The sequence below is a fragment of the Salvelinus alpinus genome, chromosome 14, assembly GCF_045679555.1.
Source record: "Salvelinus alpinus chromosome 14, SLU_Salpinus.1, whole genome shotgun sequence".
Lineage (NCBI taxonomy): Eukaryota > Metazoa > Chordata > Actinopteri > Salmoniformes > Salmonidae > Salvelinus > Salvelinus alpinus.
In genome coordinates this window covers 2,165,050-2,185,383 of record NC_092099.1, presented here as the reverse complement: position 1 = coordinate 2,185,383, position 20,334 = coordinate 2,165,050, and the positions used below count along the sequence as shown (strand labels likewise).

Here is a 20,334-nt window from a genome sequence, read left to right as displayed (position 1 = left end):
TTCCTGGTAGCTAGTTCCATTTTTGGTACACAATATCTGTGTTAAATTGTCTTGCTTTACGCATGTAATTGAACTGTTATTATGTCCCTTGAATGACATTTTAATTCTAGGAAAACGTGAAAAAACTCACTCTTTCTCCTCTGTCCCCCTTTTGTCCCTGGAAAATGAAAGGGGAACCAAACAGAAAAACATACAATTGTGAGAAAAAGTCCATTATTAAGAGAAAGGATGTCCATAAATTCAATTTCAGTTCCTTCTCTGAGCTGACTTGCTGAAGATTGAACCCCAATCTTGTCCCCCACTTTGATTTTGAATCGTTGTCTTTGTGTGCAAGAACAGATCAAATCTAGACAGGAGTTCATTTTCAGCCCAGCTGCACTACAAACCAGTCACATGTAATCAGCTAATCATGACCTTCAGTCTGGAGCCGAAAACCCTGCACAACCAGCAGGTCTCCAGGACCGACCTGAATTGGTGTTCCCAGATAGCTAGCTAACGCTAACTACATGTCTCAGAACCCTTATGTAGATATTGTGAGGTGGGTGGAGGGAAGCAGGTTCTGACATACATTAGGTCCAGGGAAACCGTCCAACCCTGGTCGGCCATCTCTTCCTTGTAGTCCTTCACTTCCCTTCTCGCCAGCAGCACCAGGGAAACCAGGCTTTCCCTAATGAGTGAAATACAAACCACAAGTTATATTGAAACTGATCACACAAGAGGAGGAATTAATGTTAGAATATTGAGATGGATTGCATTGTATTGGTGTCTAAACTTTTTATTCAATGATTTGTATTTTTTCCTTTATGAAATTATATGAAATAAACCAAAGTAAAGCTCATACCGGTAGGCCAGGGATGCCAGTAGTACCCTGAAAGTGAACAGAATAAAAGTGGAATCAGTGAGAGAATCTATTAAAATGGCAGAATCAAAACATACAGTATATATTGTATCTAAAATTAAATGACAGCTGCAGAGGACACCCACCTGTCGCCCGTCTGGCCCTCGGGCTCCAGGAACCCCATTGGCCACTCCCACACCAGAGCCTTCCATGTCATCCTTCACACATAGGGATAGGAAGGAGAGAGAGAGACTGAGACAGAGGTCATGAGATCATTAACTTTTCCCCAAAATTTGTGTGATAAACCTGGATTTTTTCACATGGACTTACTCAGGAAACTGCCCTTTACAATAGAACCTTCAATCCAAAAAGAAAATTCAAGCGAACAACCTTGAATTTGGACAAAATTATTATTACCAAAAACTGCCAAGGACCACCGAGCAAAACAACCAGCAGAAAAAGCACAGGAAAAAACTAAACATACCACCAAACCTACAACTGAGAGCTACTTTCAAGGCCAAGAAGAAAGAGAAAGATCTTAAAATAATCTCTAGATATATTACTATAATATACCTTACTATATGAAGACTCAAATGCTTAGTTAGGACAGGACAGACATCCTGGCAGCAACTTCCATTTTCAGTGAGGTGCGAAGTGAGAGGTGTGAATGCCCTTGAATACAACAATGCCAGCAGAACACAATCCCAACCCAAATGAATAGGCCTCACACCCCTATGCAGAGGCCATCAAAGTGCAGTTCCCCACATAAAAAAAAAAGATCATGCACGTAAAAAGTACAAAGATAAGCCTCTCCAGAGACACTATTTGCTGACTGTTACAAGAATGGGAATGTAAGCAATCTCATCTTCCACACAGACGAGCCCCTGGCATGGCACAGGACAATAAGAGCACACTACCCCTCTGTCGAGAGAAAGGGTATTAACCCAGGGTGGAAACTCAGAATACTGCACATTGAGGACATCGAGACAGCCCGTGTCAACCTGTACAAGTCTGGAATGGTAATGGTGAATGGGAACCTCAAACCTCAGATCAAAGAGAGAGCACAGTATGAGAAGCTCACCCCTGGTGACGACTCCGCCTTCACGAACAAGACAGATAACACCCCCTCCTCAAACAGTCCTAAAGACAAGCAACCCCAATAGGAGAGTCAGCCCCCACAGCACTGCTCCAGCATTAATATAAGGGATACATTCACACAGCTGGAGATCGAGCTGGTAGAGCTCAAACAGCAATTGAACACATCACAGACTCCAACAGACCAGCACAACAACCCCCCCTCAACCAGACCCATTCTGGACGGTGGTGACAAAATTCCAACAGGAGGGAGAGGGAAAAACAGCCCAGCTGAAGGAGGGGAGAGTGCTGAAGGAAGTGAGAAAGCTGAGGTGCGACAATGAACAACTCATGAGAGAGTAGGGCTGTCCCCGGCAAAAAAAAAATCTTGGTCGACCAAAAGTTGTCTGTTCTTTTGACAACATTTTTAAGCATGTATTTTTCCATATATAGATTATGCATTAAGCTTACGGTTTGATGTGTCGTGACTCTCATTAATCTGATGACTGTTATTTATTTTATCAACTAACTATGTTTAATTGTTACTTGATTAAATTAATCATGTAACAATTAACGGTCCCGTGTGGCTCAGTTGGTAGAGCATGGCGCTTGCAACGCCAGGGTTGTGGGTTCATTCCCCACGGGGGGACCAGGATGAATATGTATGAACTTTCCAATTTGTAAGTCGCTCTGGATAAGAGCGTCTGCTAAATGACTTAAATGTAAAATGTAAATGTAACTCATTAGCAATTTGGGGCACCATGGGAAAAGTTGTTTAACGAGTTACTATCTCCCAACTTAAACTCTAAAGATATATAGATAGCTCTTACATCAATAACAGTCAATTATTAATTATTATTACCTCATATCAGTCTCTTTCTAAATGTCGCATACTCCTTGATATCTGCAAGAACCCTAACTTCATTGATGAATCAGCAATAGACAAATAGGCTAAATTATTTATTTACTAACTAACTAAATAATAACACAGAATACCCATTCACACTTACATGAGATAAAAGACACCTAGTGAACTGACATGATATGACGGCTTGTTACACAATGGAAAGGGGGTGGGGAACAATAAATAGAGAGAGAGACAGAGAGTCAACTTATCGTACATACATTTGGAAGCGGAGCGGCCTATTGGTCAGACTTAGAAGGCGAGCACACCATCCACCGCTTCCGAACATATTACTCGCCAATGTCCAATCTCTAGACAACAAGGTGGATGAAATTTTGCCTTCCAGAGACATCAGAGATTGAAACATTCTCTGTTTCACGGAAACATGGCTCACTCGGGATATGTTGTCAGAGTCGGTACAGCCACCCGGTTCCTTCACGCATCGCGCCGACAGAATAAAAAAATCTCTCTGGTAAGAAGAAGGCGGGGGTGTATGCCTTATGATTAACAACTCATGGTGTAATTATAACAACATACATAAACTCAAGTCCTTTTGTTCACCTGACCTAGAATTCCTTACAATCAAATGCCGACCGCATTATCTACCAAGAGAATTCTCTTCTATTATAGTCACAGCCGTGTATATCACCCCCAAAGCAGATACATTGACGGCCCTGAAAGAACTTCACTGGACTCTATGTAAACTGGAAACCATAAATCCTGCGGCTGCATTTATTGTAGCTGGGAATTTTAACAAAGCTAATCTGAGAACAAGGCTTCCTAAATTATATCAGCATATCGAATGAGCAACACGAGCTGGTAGCCTTCTGGACCATTGCTACTCTAACTTCTGCGATGCATACAAAGCCCTCCCCTGCCTTCCCTTCAGAAAATCTGACCATGACTCAATTTTGTTGCACCCAACCTATAGACAGAAACTAAAACAGGAAACGCCAGTGCTAAGATCTATCTAATGCTGGTCTGACCAATCGGATTCCACGTTTCAAGATTGCTTCGATCACGTGGAATGGGATATGTTCCAGGTAGCCTCAGACAACAACATTGATGTATACGGTGAATAGGTGAGCGAGTTAATTAGCAAGAGCATCGGTGATGTTGTACCCACTGTGACTATTAAAACCTTCCCTAACCAGAAACCGTGGATTGATGGTAGCATTTGCGCAAAACTGAAAGTGCGAACCACCACTTAATTTTGGCAAGGCGACTGGAAACATGACCGAATACAACCAGTGTAGCTATTCCCTCCGCAAAGCAATCAAACAAGCAAAGCTTCAGTATAGAGACAAAGTAGAGTCGCAATTCAACGGCTCAAACACGAGATGTACGTGGCAGGGTCTACAGTCAAAAACGGAATACAAAAAGAAAACCAGCCCCGTCGAGGATATCACCGTCTTGCTTCCAGACAAATTAAACAACTTCTCTGCTCACTTTGAGAACAATACAGTGCCACTGACAAGGCCCATTACCAAAGCCTGTGGGCTCTCCTTCACCGTGGCCAATGCGAGTAAAACATTGAAATGTATTAACCCTTGCAAGGCTACCGTCCCAGACTGCATCCCTAGCCGTGTCCTCAGAGCATGTGCAGACCAGCTGGCTGGTGTGTTTACGGACATAATCAATCAATCCCTATCCCAGTCGGCTGTGCCCACATGCTTCAAGATGGTCACCATTGTTCCTGTTCCCAAGAAAGCTAAGGCAACTGAACTAAATGACTATCGCCGCATTGCACTCACTTCTGTCATCATGAAGTGCTTCGAAAGACTAGTCAAGGATCATATCACCTCCACCCTACCTGATACCCACTCCAATTTGCTTACCGCCCCAATAGGTCCACAGATAATGTAATCACCATCACACTGCCCTATCCTATCTGGACAAGAGGAATACCTATGTAAGAACACTGTTCATTGACAACAGCTCAGCATTCAACACCATACTACCCTCCAAACTCATAATTAAGCTTGAGACCCTGGGTCTTGACCCCGCCCCGTGCAACTGGGTCCTCAACACTGGGGCCACACAAGGGTTCTCAGCCCTCTCCTGTACTCCCTGCTCACCCACGACTGAATGGTCGTGGGTGAGCAGGGAGTACAGGAGAGGGCTGCACGCATCCAACTCAATCATCAAGTTCGCAGACGACACTACAGTGGTAGGCTTGATTACCAACAACGACGAGATGGCCTACTCGGAAGGAGGTGAAGGCCCTCAGAGTGTGGTGTCAGGAAAATAACCTCTCACTCAACGTCAACAAAACAAAGGAGATGATCGTGGACTTCAGGAAACAGCAGAGCATCCACCCATCCACATCGACGGGACAGTAGTGGAGAAGGTGGAAAGGATTAAGTTTCTCTGCGTACACATCACTGACAATCTGAAATGATCCACCCACACAGACAGTGTGGTGAAGAAGGCGCAACAGCGCAAACTACCTGCCCTCCAGGACACCTACAGCACACGATGTCACAGGAAGGCCAAAAAGATCATCAAGGACAACAACCACCCGAGCCACTGCCTGTTCACCCCGCTATCATCCAGAAGGCGAGGTCAGAACAGGTGCATCAAAGCTGGGACCGAGAGACTGATAAACAGCTTCTATCTCAAGGCCATCAGACTGTTAAACAGCCATCACTAACATAGAGTGGCTGCTGCCAACATACCATCTCCAATCTCTGGCCACTTTAACAAATGTAATAAATGGATTAAAAAAAGGTATCACTAGTCACTTTAAATAACGCCACTTTAATAATGTCTACATATCCTATATTACTCTTCTCATATGTACAGTTGAAGTCGGAAGTTTACATACACCTTAGCCAAATTCCTGAAATTTAATCCGGTTAAAAATGCCCTGTCTTAGGTCAGTTAGGATCAACACTTTATTTTGAGAATGTGAAATGTCAGAATTATAGTAGAGAGAATGATTTATTTCAGATTATATTTCTTTCATCACATTCCCAATGGGTCAGAAGTTTACATACACTCAATTAGTATTTGGTAGAATTGCGTTTAACTTGGGTCAAATGTTTTGGGTAGCCTTCCACAAGCTTCCCACAATAAATTGGCTGAATTCTGGCCCATTCCTCCTGACAGAGCTGGTGTAACTGAGTCAGGTTTTTAGGCCTCCTTGCTCGCACACGCTTTTTCAGTTCTGCCCACACATTTTCTATGGGATTGAGGTCAGGGCTTTGTGATGGCCACTCCAAAACCTTGACTTTGTTGTCCTTAAGCCATTTTGCCACAACTTTGGAAGTATGCTTGGGGTCATTATCCATTTGGAAGACCCATTTGTGATCAAGCTTTAGCTTCCTGACTCATGTCTTGAGATGTGGCTTCAACATATCCACATAATTTCCCTGCCTCATGATACCATCTATTTTGTGAAGTGCCCCAGTCCCTCCTGCAGCAAAGCACCCCCACACCATGATGCTGTCACCCCCGTGTTTCACGGTTGGGATGGTGTTCTTCGACTTGCAAGCCTCCCCCTTTTTCCTCCAAACATAACAATGGTCATTATGGCCAAACAGTTCTATTTTTGTTTCATCAGACCAGAGGACATTTCTTCAAAAAGTACGATATTTGTTCCCATGTGCAGTTGCGAACCGTAGTCTGGCTTTTTTATGGTGGTTTTGGAGCAGTGGCTTCTTCCTTGCTGAGCGGCCTTTCAAGTTATGTCGATATAGGACTCGTTTTACTGTGGATATAGATACTTTTATACCTGTTTCCTCCAGCATCTTCACAAGGTCTTTTGCAGTTGTTGATTGATTTGCACTTTTCGCACCAAAGTACGTTCATCTTTAGGAGACGGAAAGCGTCTCCTTCCTGAGCGGTATGGTGGCTGCGTGTTCCCATGGTGTTCATACTTGCATACTATTGTTTGTACAGATGAACGTGGTACCTTAAGGCATTCGGAAATTGCTCCCAAGGATGAACAGACTTGTGGAGGTCTACAATTTGTTTTCTGAGGTCTTGGCTGATTTATTTTGATTTTCCAATGATGTCAAGCAAAGAGGCACTGAGTTTGAAGGTAGGCCTTGAAATACATCCACACGTACATCTCCAATTGACTGAAATTATGTCAATTAACCTATCAGAAGCTTCTAAAGCCATAAAATTTTTCTGGAGTTTTCCAAGCTGTTTAAAGGCACTGTCAACTTAGCGTATGCAAACTTCTTACTCACTGGAATTGTGATACATTGAATTATAAGTGAAATAATCTGTCTGTAAACAATTATTGGAAAAATTACTTGTGTCATGCACAAATTAGATGTCCCAACCGACTTGCCAAAAACACAGACCCAGAAAATCTTAGTTTACGCCTTCACCATGAGGAAAAACTAAAACATTCCAAAAATACACTAAGAAAAATGAAGGATCAGCATGTCAAAATATCAGCATGTCAGAAAACAGCTCAATGTGATTGAAGAATCCATAGAATCAAATTCATTCTGGGAAATTTGGAACATACTAAACAAACGAGCTACCTATCCAAAAATGTAGATGTATGGATAAACCACTTCTCCAACCTTTTTGGACATATAACTAAGAACAAAAACATGATAATTTACAAACCTTCACAACATTATCCTCAACTCTAGGATCTTCCCCAATATTTGGAACCAAGATCTGGTCACCCCAATCCACAAAAGTGGAGACAAATTTGACTCCAATAATTACTGTGGAATCTGTGTCAACAGTAATCTCAAAAAAATTGTCTGCAGTATCAACAGCAGACTCCAAAATGTCCTCAGTGAAAACAATGTCCTTCTTACCAATTGACAAACAAACAAAAACAAAATCAACATCATCTCATGCTTTGTTGATTTTAAAGAAGCTTTTTACTCAATTTGGCATAAAGGTCTGCTATACAAATTGATGGAAATCTGTGTTGGAAGAGAAACATATGACATTATAAAATGAATGTCCACAAACAACAAGTCTGCAGTTAATATAGGCAAAAAACACTGATTTATTTCCTTAGGGCCGTGGGGTGAGACAGGGACGCAGCTTGAGCCCCACCCTCTTCAACATGTATATCAATGAATTGGCGAGGGCACTAGATTAGTCTGCAGCACCCAGCCTCACCCTACTGGACTCGGAAATCAAATGTCTACTGTTTGTTTATGATCTGGTGCTTCTGTCCCAACCATGGTGGGTCTACAGCAGCACATAGGTCTTCTGCACAGATTCTGTCAGACTTGGGCTCTGATAGTGAATCTCAGTAAGCCAAAAAAATTATGTTCCAAAACAAGTCAATTTGCCAGGACAACAAATACAAATTCTATCTAGACACTGTTGCCCTAGAGCACACAAATAATTATATCTAAACATCAACACCACAGGTAACTTCCACAAGGCTGTGAAAGATCTAAGAGACAAGGCAAGTAGAGCCTTCTATGCCATCAAAAGGAAAATAAAACTCAACATTCCAATTACGATCTGGCTAAAAATACTTCAACCAGTTAAAGAACCCATTTCTCTATGGTTGTGAGGTCTGGGGTCTACTCACCAACCAATAATTCACTAAATGGGACAAACATCAAATTGGAATTCTGCAAAAATATACAACACAAAACCCCAAACAATGCATGTAGAGCAGAATTAGGACTATACCCGCTAGTTATCAAAATCCAGAAAAGAGCTGTCAAATTCTATAACCACCTAAAAGGTTGCGATGCCCACACATTCCACCACAAAGCCCTCACCTACAAAGAGATTAACCTAGAGAAAAGTCCCCTCAGCCAGCTGGTTCTGGGGCTCTGTTCAAACACAAACAAACCCCCATGCCAGCAACACAATTAGACCCAACCAAATTATGAGAAAGCAACAAGATAACTATTTGACACACTGGAAAGAATCAACCAAAACACAGAGCAAATTGGAATGCTATCTGGCCCTAAACAGAAAGTACACAGTGGCATAATACCTGACCACTGTGACTGACCCAAAATTAGAAAATACTTGACTATGTACAGACTCATTGATCATAGCCTTGCTACTGAGTGAGGTCGCCATAGGCAGACCTGGCTCTGAAGAGAAGACAGGATATGTGCCTACTGTCCATTTCCCTTGGCAATCAACCGTTCTCTATCGTAGGTGATGTTGGCTTTCGCCGACTGTTCGAGAACTGGTACACACTACCAAGTGCGCTATTTTTCAGATGTTGCCCTACCGGAGTTACACAGTAATAGCGTCACAGCTATTAGCTTCACGACATACATACTATGGAACTCCTTTTGGGTCTTTGCGTGTCAAAAAACATACAGTAGCGCTGTCAAAGCTGAACAAAAAAGGCTGCAAAAAGCAAACACGAGCCACGAACGATGTGCTTACAATACCGCGTTGGTAATGAAGCATAATTTCTTTGACAGCAACTTCTGGGGTAGCTAGCTTTAGCTTGGTACCTAGCTAGCACAATACAACCAGCCTGAAAACGATGACCAGTAGAAACTGCAGTCATTTTCATTATTTTTAGCAATGATTTAGGAATCCTTGTGAGTAAGTATTAGCTAGGTTGCCACTTGTTGTTCGCCTATTGAAATTGAACATCAGTTCATGAAAATAAACAGCTAGCGCCAGCTACTTAACCAAGTTGCCCAAAGCTAACATTATAAGCAGCCAGCTAGCTTCATTTGGCTAGTCAGGCTCGACCGGACCGGGTTTTGTGTTGTGAAGCTAGCCACAATAAGGATTTGGCACAATAGTGGAATTTGCGGTTTGCCTTCCAAATAAAAGTATGTAATTGACAGTGATGCAAATATATACAAATAGTAGAATTATGCCATACTTTTATTTTGAAGGCTAACCGCAAAGACCATTATTGTGGCTAATCCTTATTGTGGCTAGCTTCACATTGATGGGTCCGACCACCATTAATCATCAAATAAGAACTGTCATAAAATTAGGGTTATTTTAGATGATGACACCTAGCTATATAATTAGCTAGCTAACTATAGCTACTGAAACAGATTATGTCGTTTCGCCACTTTACCAGTATCATAGCATACGTGTCGATGACTTGTTGTGACATATGAAATACGAGTGATAGTGTAATCAAAGTGTAATAACTACGTAAAATTTTTATGAATGCGTTAAATGATTTTGTGACGTGCAGTCATATTCAGGTCCTGATTGGTCAACAATCTTATTTGACACGTCAAATCGTGTTATCTTTTTTGACACGCAAAGACCCAAATGGCGTTCCTTAGCAAAGACCCAAACCGTGTTCCATAGAAATCCTGGTTGAGAATGAAACAACGGAACAAATGAACAACGAAACAGCACAGCAAGTAAATTAAAGAAATAGGTTTAGATTATGTTTTACTGGTAATGGGGACATACATAAATGCCAACAAAATAACTTTTTGGTTAGTGTTTGTTTGTGTGTGTGTGTGTGTGTGTGTGTGTGTGTGTGTGTGTGTGTGTGTGTGTGTGTGTGTGTGTGTGTGTGTGTGTGTGTGTGTGTGTGTGTGTGTGTAGGTGTGTGTGTAACCTTTATTTAACTAGGCAAGTCAGTTAAGAACAAATTCTGATTTACAATGACGGCCTACCCCGGTCAAACCCGGATGACGCCGGCCCAATTGTGCGCCGCCCTATGAGACTACCAATAACCACCGGCTGTGATACAGCCTGGATTCGAACCAGGGACTGTAGTGATGCCTCTTACACTGAGATACAGTGCCTTAGACCGCTGCGTCCATGTGTGTGTGTTAACTATTTAACTGTACTAGAATGCTTAAAAGGCAGCAAAAAAAATTAATATCGGTTATTGGCATTGTTTTTTTGGGCAAGGAAAATATTGGATAAAGGTATCGGCCAAAAATGTCATATCGGTGCATCACTACCAAAAACTATTGTTGTACTAAAACTGATCAATAAAATGTAAATCTGAACGTTGATGCAGCATTCGTTTTACACTGGGTAATGTTTACAGATCGTTTGACAAGCTAGTGAGATTCTTGTGATACTAAGAAACACTCAGTATTAACATTGGGCATTAGTAATCATGCATCGTAAAGACCATTGAGATAGCGAAACCCATCTCTCATGGGGACTCACAAAGCCAGCGTGATAGCTTGGTCCGGGGGGTCCTGGCGGCCCGGGTTGTCCCACTGGTCCCATTGGTCCAGGAAGGCCAGCCAATCCGCCCTGTCCTGGCTGACCAGGGATGCCAGTCAATCCCTGTGCGCCCTGTGGAATGGGATGAAGGTCAAGATTAAAAACATTTACATTTACATTTAAGTCATTTAGCAGACGCTCTTATCCAGAGCGACTTACAAATTGGAAAGTTCATACATATTCATCCTGGTCCCCCCGTGGGGAATGAACCCACAACCCTGGCGTTGCAAGCGCCATGCTCTACCAACTGAGCCACACGGGACCGTCAATATCAATATCATATTGATGAGCCATCCGAACCACACACTTTGGAAAAAAAGGGTTCAAAAATGGTTATTCGGCTGTCCCCCATAGATAACTATTTTTGGGTCCAGGTAGAACCCTTTTTGGTTTCATGTAGAACCCTCTGTGGAAATAACAGACCCTAACCCAATATTTATTCAAAGGGTTCTCTTATGGGGACAGCCAAACAACCCTGTTAGGTTCTAGATAGCACCTTCTTTTCTAAGAGTGTACTAGTAGGACACACTTCACACAGGTATTAATCACATTGTAGGGCAATCTAAGCAACATTAGGAGAAACTGACCAACTGCCGATACGGTCATTGGACAGTTGAAATAGTCCCCTAGCCTGAAACATGACTTAGAGTTCATTAGGACTGTCCCAGACAACAAAACCTTGGTCGGCGAAAGTCGTCTGTTCTTTCAACCAATCGATTGGTCGAAAATGTAAAACGTGTATTTTTCCATATATAGACAATATATATCGACGACTATATGCACAGAGTTTGTCTGGCGCTTTAAATGACTACAGCGAGTCCGACCACAATTGATTTGTGCTGGGCTGGGCTCAGACTTGCTGTGCTGTGTATTTTTAACAGCGAGTGACTGTGTGACTAGCACCTGTTGTCTCTCCTCCCTGCTGAGGCGACCACAGCAGAACATCGACAGAGTTTATTGCGCTGTCTGTGTTCCTGTAGCTGCAACATAATTATAGCTATTTCTGACTGAAAGTTCTGTTACTGAAATCACACGAAATTGCTCTCTTTATGTGACAAATGTATGCATCGCATGCACATAACCAATAGGCCCTGACCTATAGCATATCATAATCACATCAATAAATTGGTTATAACAAACTCCGAACACCATAACACATGTGACAGAAAAATGGAAAAACAGGTGCTGTTAGATTACAATATAATTCTTCTGACCATTTGGAACAATGTAAACAATGCAAAATAAATGATAACCGTACCAGAGAGCCTGTTGTAATGCCTTTTTTTGGGAAAGCCTTTACTTCAGCAGACTAAAAACAGTTGCATGTATTTGTGAATGCAATTGCTGTCATGTAACGGTTTATTTATCGTTCACGCTAATTAGCCTTTTCAAGGTCGCTTTGCTGTTTTATTTTAAAACTAAAATGCTCGATTGCATTTCAAATCATGAATGACTCGTATGCTGTGTGACGACATTAACAAATTAATGATTGATTGATACAGTAGACTGTATAAATACTGAAATATAGGCCTAAATAAGTTAATTAAGAAATAAACAGGATGCGGTCCTAGGCCTACAGCACGATGGTGGTTAAATAATAATAATTATAATAATAAGAACAAGAAGGATAAAGGAGTGTTAATATTATTATAAATATAATTTTTGGGACAACTTGAACAGTGTAAATAACACAAAATAAAGTGTAAGTAATACCAGAGAAGCTGTTAAAAAAAAGTAAATCCTTTATCACAGCATAGCAAAGATTAAAAACAGACAAATTTGTGAAATTGTTTATCCAACATTTTGTGGATGCGTGAGGCTCGGTGCTCACGGAATCAGTAGGCTACACAAACAGGAATTGTCTTATTTCTGTAGATACAATGCATTCGGGAAGTTCTCAGACCCCTTCAATGTATGTACATTTTGTTACGTTACAGCCTTATTCTACAATGGATAAAATATATTTTTTTCTCATCAATCTAAACACAAAACCCATAATAACAAAGTGAAAACAGGTTTTTAGAAATTTGTGCAAATGTATTAAATATAAAAACAGAAACATCTTACTTAAGTATTCAGACCCTTTGCTATGAAACTCAAAATTTGCTTTGTCATTATGAGGTATTGTGGGGTAGATTGATGAGGAGAAATAATGTTTTTATTCATTTTAGAAAAAGGCTGTAACGTAACAAAATGTGGAAAAAGGCAAGTGGTCTGAATACTTTCCGAATGCACTGTATGGATGATTTATAAAGCCAGGCACATTTAACAGTTAGGCTGTTGATTATAGACTTAAATATATTGGGGTTTCCTGTCTCCTTTAATTTTCTTAGACAATTAAGGCAAGGGCTGTTTTCTCGTCTCCTAACGCCACTGCATTGTTCTCAACACCAATATACTGGGTAACTTTGATATGATGCACATAGCAACATGGTCTAGGAAAAGGTACCTATTCAACAGAGCACTGATGTTTCAGAACCGCAGACAGCGACCGCTATCCAACGTGGGAGAAAGCCCATTTGTTATAAAACGTTTCATTAGTGTTGCACCATTGTTCTTATGTGATATAGCCATATTCAATTTCAGTAGCGTGTGTCAGAGTGATGGACAGGCCCGAATCAGACAGGTGTCTTGTACACAATAAAAACTATAATTTTCTTTGCTACTGCTCGACTAAAGAAATCTCAATCAACCAACAGCCTTTCGACCAAACAATCGACCAGTCAACTAAATTGGGTCAGCACTACAGTTCATACACACATGCTAAATTGATTAATTTTAGGCATTCCACATTCTTAACATGGTTTTAAAACTACATTTAGTACAGCACAAAATCAAGGGTCACCAATTCTGGTCTTGGAGAGCTACTGGGTGTGCAAGCATTTGGAATGAAAGCCTGTGCATCCAGTAGCTCTTCAGGGAAGTGTGAGTAAGATATACCTGGGTCGTGTTCATTAGGGCACCCAACATCATTTTTTTTTTAAACCTTCTACAAGGAAAGTTCAGGAAGCCCCTCCCTGTTTTAGTCTGTTTGGTGCCTAATGAACACAACCATGCCTTAGAGACACAGAACGTCCACACTCCCATGCTGGGGACCTGGTACCTGGTACCTGCTGCATATTGGCAGGTCTAGGGGAGGAAGATGACGTACAGTAGGAAGATAACAGGTTGGAGAGATAGCTAGGAAAGTAGGAGGAGGAGCTTTGCTGGATGGAGGAAGAGAAGAATAGAGCAAAAGCTTGAGCCCTTGCAGAATACTGTATGTTTTCAAATCTGACTTCTGTGTTTTCAATGGAGTCTTTGACAAAGTAAAGTAAAAGGCTCGGTACACACCTTTGCGCCGACTGCTCCCGGAAGACCGAGTTCTCCTGGGTCACCCTGTAGAGGTGGAATTTTTTAATTTTTAAATTTAACATTTATTTAACCAGGTAGGCCAGTTGAGAACAAGTTCTCAATTACAACTGCGACCTGGCCAAGATGAAGCAAAAGCAGTGCGACAAAAACAACAACACAAATGTACAGTCAATAGCACAATAGAAAAATCTGTATCCAGCGTGTGCAAATGAAGTAAGGAGGTAAGGCAATAAATAGGCCATAGTGGCGAAGTAATTACAATTTAGCAATTCACACTGGAGTGATAGATGTGCAGATGAGGATGTGCAAGTAGAAATACTGGTGTGCAAAAGAGCAGAAAAACAATATGGGATGAGGTAGGTAGTTGGTTGGATGGGCTATTTACAGATGGGCTGTGTACAGCTGCAGCGATCGGTCATCTGATCTGACAGCTGATGCTTAAAGTAAGTGAGGAAGATATGAGTCTCCAACTTCAGTGATTTTTGCAATTCACTCCAGTCATTGGCAGCAGAGAACTGGAAGGAAAGGCGGCCAACGAAGGTGTTGGCTTTGGGGATGACCAGTGAAATATACCTGCTGGAGTGTGTGCTAAGGGTGGGTGTTACTATGGTGAAGGTGAGCTGAGATAAGGCAGAGTTTTACCTAGAAAAGACTTATAGATGACCTGGAGCCAGTGGGTTTGGCGACGAATATGTAGCGAGGACCAGCCAACGAAAGCATACAGGTCGCAGTGGTGGGTAGTATATGGGGCTTTGGTGACAAAACAGATGGCACTGTGATATACTGCATCCAATTTGCTGAGTAGAGTGTTGGAGGCTATTTTGTAAATGACATCGCCGAAGTCAAGGATCGGTAGGATAGTCCGTTTTACGAGGGTATGTTTGGCAGCATGAGTGAAGGAGGCTTTGTTGCGAAATAGGAAGCCGATTCTAGATGTAATTTTCGATTGGAGATGCTTAATATGAGTCTGGAAGGAGAGTTTACAGTCTAGCCAGACACCTAGGTATTTATAGTTGTCCACATATTCTAAGTCAGAACCGTCCAGAGTAGTGATGTTAATCGGGCAGGCGGGTGCGGGCAGCGATCGGTTAAAGAGCATGCATTTCGTTTTACTTGTATTTAAGAGCAGTTGGAGGCCACGGAAGGAGTGCTGTATGGCATTGAAGCTCGTTTGTAGGTTAGTTAACACAGTGTCCAAAGAAGGGCCAGATGTATTCAGACTGGTGTCGTCTGCGTAGAGGTGGATCAAGGAATCACCCGCAGCATTCGATGCTAGTGCAGTACGCCACTGGATGTTTTGTGCTGGTCAAGGGGAGTCAAGTCTGTAGTGAACTAAGGGCTATATCTGTTCTTAGTTCTACATTTTTTGAAAGGGGCATGCTTATTTAAGATGGTGAGGAAAGGACTTTTAAAGAACAACCAGGCATCCTCTACTGACGGGATGAGGTCAATATCCATCCAGGATACCCGGGCCAGGTCGATTAGAAAGGCCTGCGTGCAGAAGTGTTTTAGGGAGCATTTGACAGTGATGAGTGGTGGTCGTTTGACCGCGGACCCATAACGGACGCAGGCAATGAGGCAGTGATCGCTGAGATCCTGGTTGAAAACAGGTGTATTTCGAGGGCAAGTTGGTCAGAATGATATCTATGAGGGTGCCCATGTTTACGGATTTGGGGTTGTACCTGGTAGGTTCACTGATCATTTGTGTGAGATTGAGGGCATCTAGTTTAGATTGTAGGATGGCCGGGGTGTTAAGCATATCCCAGTTTAGGTCACCTAACAGTACGAACTCTGACGATAGATGGGGGGCAATCAATTCACATATGGTGTCCAGGGCACAGCTGGGAGCTGAGGTGGGTCTATAACAAGCATTAACAGTGAGGGATGTTTTCTGGAGTGATGGATTTTTAAAAGTAGAAGCTCGAACTGTTTGGGCATAGACCTGGATAGTATTACAGAACTCTGCAGGCTATCTCCACAGTAGATTGGAACTCTGAATGTAGAGGCGATCAACTTGAATTGATCCCATTCAAGTCCCATAGGTACTTATCTTCAGAAAACAATCAATGATGCCATTTGGTAATGACACAAGAAGCCATGATGAAGAGATGGAAAGAACTTGATCATTAGAATAATTTGTGTTTTTTCAGTCACCTTCTCTCCCCTGGCCCCTGCAACTGCTGGGCGACCATCAGTACCAGGTCGGCCGGGTAACCCCTACAAAGCACAAGTTTAGGACTTAATATTATGTTTATTAACTTAATCATCATCATAATCATTACACTTTGCACACTGTATCAGCAGTGTGGTGGGTCAATTGATTACTCATACAGTCCTTTTACTGCAGATAGGTCACCTTCCCTCTTACATTATGATAAAGCACAGCACATCCTTTCCAAATAATCATGGATAAAAACACAATCAAACGCTTATGACTATTATGGTTCCACTGTGGTATGTAACATGAAAGGTAAACAAACGGAGAGAAGGGTCCATCTCCTGAGGACCTACCGGTTGACCAGGGGCACCATCTTGTCCTGGGGGACCTCGGGGGCCAAACGAGCTAGAGAGCCCTGTGCCAACAATGGCAGGACCTGGGGCCCCGGGGAGTCCAGGCGGGCCGGGCAAACCAGGCAGTCCCTACCACCCCAGAAAATACACAGAGAATACATCATGAATCATGACTGTTGCATACTTCATTTTAGCCCATTCAACTCCTCTCCTCCCTCTGCAACTGTTCTCCCAGTTTGTTGCTGCAAAAAATAATGTACAATTCTCAGTCAATTTAGTCCAATTAAAATAAATAAATGAATACATTTTTGTAAGAGTAAACTGCTGACGGACATCCATGAACCCCAGTTTGTAATAGTTTCAGCTTGACATCGGCTAAGTAAATCAAGGCCTTTCCAAATTCCTTCAAATGCATTTCACAGCTCAAGTCGGGTTCCAATTTGAGGTAGGACGCTGTGCGTTTTGTCAGGCGAATACATAAAACAATCTGTACTGAGTTTGGGTTGTTTATACAGGTGTAGTGGAGCCCTAACAACGCTCCGGGATGAAGTTTCCCCTAGGTGCAGCTGTAGGATCAGCTTCCCTTCCCCCAATTCTAATCTTAACCATTAGTTGGGAAAATGCTAAAAAAATTGACCCTACACCCCTAACAACTGCACCTGAACCAGTGTAGGATGACAAGGCAATCTATGGCCCTTTTGCTTAACGACTGGAGCCAATATAAGAAAAGTGGACCTACCCGAAGAGTCTCCAAGTCAGGGAACCCAGAGCCTTCCATGTCCACAAAGGTCTGAAACAAAGAAGGTGAAATAGCTCATACACATCATAGAAGTCATGTGCTCCACAACTACAGTAGCTCTCTTGGCCCCTTCTTCCCATCTGAAATAATTGAGCTAAAATATGATTTGCTGATCTCAACTGACAATTTTTTGGTATCAACAACCCTGTTGTGTTGGTTTCAGTGTCCTTTGCTAGCTGCAAGTGGTTGTGGAAAATACATAACTAGAACTTTGGCTCAAATGACTGAGGTCAATGTGGACTCACCGGCCGGTCATGACTGGATGGCGCTGGGAGTCCTGGGGGTCCGGGAGGTCCACTGGGGCCCGGCTGGCCCTCACCACGGTCACCCTGTGGAGCAGACACACATGAACGATTGACTGCATTAGTAATTAGCTAGTAATTGCCCTAAGGGGACAAATAAACTTGTATTGAATAACCTAGCTATGGGCTGCGCACCGAATGGCTGCCTATTCCCTTCATAGTACACTACTTTTGACTAGAGCCCAAGTAGCGTACTATAAAGGGAAAAGGGTGCAATTTGGGACACAAACAAGGGGTACATCTCAATATGGTCATGTGTTTATTTACACAAGATCTGAAGCGGCGTTCGAAACATTTCAATCAATAAGTCTTTGACTTTTTCTGAACTGGATTGATCCCCCGCTCATGCTGACACTGGTCTTTGACTCATTGGGGAGGGCAATCCACAGATAATAGACTGCAACTGACGACTGCTGGATAATCCCTAGCCAGGTCCCAGATCTGCTTGTGTTTTCTTGCTAACTCCTATGTTCAGTGTCGTGCCAAACGACCATAAGAGTTGGTTATACAGAACAAAAAGATCTGGGACCAGGCTACATTATGCCAGCTTCTCAATACAACAATGTCATGACATGACAGCATTTAGTACCTTCTCTCCTTTGAGCCCAGAGTCTCCTGGGGTTCCAGGGAAGCCTGGCGGTCCAACAAGGCCCTGGGTAAGAGACAGAGCAGAGAGCTGACTAGTATCTTGAGAAATACAAGTACTGGTACTTAAAGATGCTACACCTAAGCTGTGTTTGAATACCCATAATAGCATACTGTATACTACATACTTAATGAGTATATACTACATTCTATTAGCTAATTTTAGTATACTGTAAACGAGCAGTATCCCTTCAGTTGAGCGTACTAGCGCTTCGCCTGTCTACCGGAAGTTGATGCTGTTGATATGCAACCTCTTGCTAGCTTGTTAGCATAAGAAATAACTAGCTAGACATCTTTGGATTTCGGGTGTGTTCCTAAATTCAAATCTGGAGTGCCAGAGTGCGCTCGTAAGTTCAGAGCATTGTCAGATTGTCAGTTCGTAAATTCAGAGCGTTTCGCTTTCGGAGCATTCAGAGCGCACACTGGACGCTCTGGCCGAGGAGTAGGGTTGAACAGAGCGTTCTGACCTCACAACAGCAGTCAAGCACCCAAGCTAACTGGCTAAATTGCTAGCTACTGTACTTCCAGATACAAATGAGAGAACACCTCACTCTGACCATTTTACTCACCCTAGCAGAGCTGGTTAGGCTGTTTTCATGTTATCCAGAGCATTAGTGACTAACTGTGCTGCTGGCAAAAATGTAATTCCGCTTTTTTTGCAGATGTTTATTGATACCGGCCATATTCAATGGGTGTTGAGCGTTCGTAAATTCATCAGTTATTCTGCACTCTGGCACACTCAGAAATCGGAGTAGATAGCCAGAATTAACAATGTCCATTGAGAACGCACAACTATACCACTTAGCTACCCTAAGAATGACGTGAATAATCAAGTCGATAAACGTTGGGTAGCTAGTTAGTTAGCATATAGTTAATATACTGGCAAGTTCGACAATGTATTTGTATTAGTAGCCAACTGTAATGATATGCTATGTGGTTCGTAAGGATAGCGTAGCTAACAAATTGTCATGTAACTTATTTTAAAAGTCGTTACTTTATTACATTGCTTAACATTTTCTTAACATTTGTCATAATTAGTTAAAGCAATGAATTTGTATACGCTCTCGTCGGACATCGGATGCATATTTTCCGCCATTTTCTTCAAATCTGAAAACCTTGTGAAGCCATGCCCATTTTCTGAAGAATTGCATTACGGGCCCTAAAAGCACAGAAATCGTATCCACTGCTTGTATACTTCGTATTTTGGCGAATTTAGTACGATGTCCGGGATGTCCGGGATGTTTGGCTTACTAACTAAACTCAGCAAAAAAAGAAAAGTCCTCTCACTGTCAACTGCGTTTATTTTCAGCAAACTTAACATGTGTAAATATTTGTATGAACATAACAAGATTCAATAACTGAGACATAAATTGAACAAGTTCCACAGACATGTGACTAACAGAAATGTAATAACGTGTCCCTGAACAAAGGGGGGGTCAAAATCAAAAGTAACAGTCAGTATCTGGTGTGGCCACCAGCTGCATTAAGTACTGCAGCGCATCTCCTCCTCATGGACTGCACCAGATTTGCCCGTTCTTGTTGTGAGATGTTACCCCAGTCTTCCACCACGGCACCTGCAAGTTCCCGTACATTTCTGGGGGAATGGCCCTAGCCCTCACCCTCCGATCCAACATGTCCCAGACGTGCTCAATGGGAGAAATCCGGGCTCTTCGCTGGCCATGGCAGAACACTGACATTCCTGTCTTGCAGGGATTCACACCGAACGAGCAGTATGGCTGGTGGCATTGTCAGGATCGGCCTGCAGGAAGGG

General features: G+C 42.4%; 1 protein-coding gene across 3 annotated transcripts in view; it reads right to left on the bottom strand.

Annotated features, from left to right (window-relative positions):
• LOC139538289 (collagen alpha-1(XVIII) chain-like) overlaps nt 1-20,334 on the bottom strand; it is a 193,989-nt gene that overhangs the window by 33,579 nt on the left and 140,076 nt on the right. For all 3 annotated transcript variants that reach the window (XM_071340143.1, XM_071340142.1, XM_071340141.1), the window contains 11 exons: nt 18,508-18,570; nt 17,862-17,945; nt 17,557-17,607; nt 16,818-16,946; nt 16,461-16,523; nt 14,286-14,330; nt 10,893-11,024; nt 985-1,056; nt 842-868; nt 569-667; nt 131-157 (listed from right to left, as the gene is read on the bottom strand). In XM_071340143.1, the coding sequence (XP_071196244.1) occupies nt 131-157; nt 569-667; nt 842-868; nt 985-1,056; nt 10,893-11,024; nt 14,286-14,330; nt 16,461-16,523; nt 16,818-16,946; nt 17,557-17,607; nt 17,862-17,945; nt 18,508-18,570 (792 nt within the window). The remainder of the gene's footprint in view (nt 1-130; nt 158-568; nt 668-841; nt 869-984; nt 1,057-10,892; nt 11,025-14,285; nt 14,331-16,460; nt 16,524-16,817; nt 16,947-17,556; nt 17,608-17,861; nt 17,946-18,507; nt 18,571-20,334) is intronic.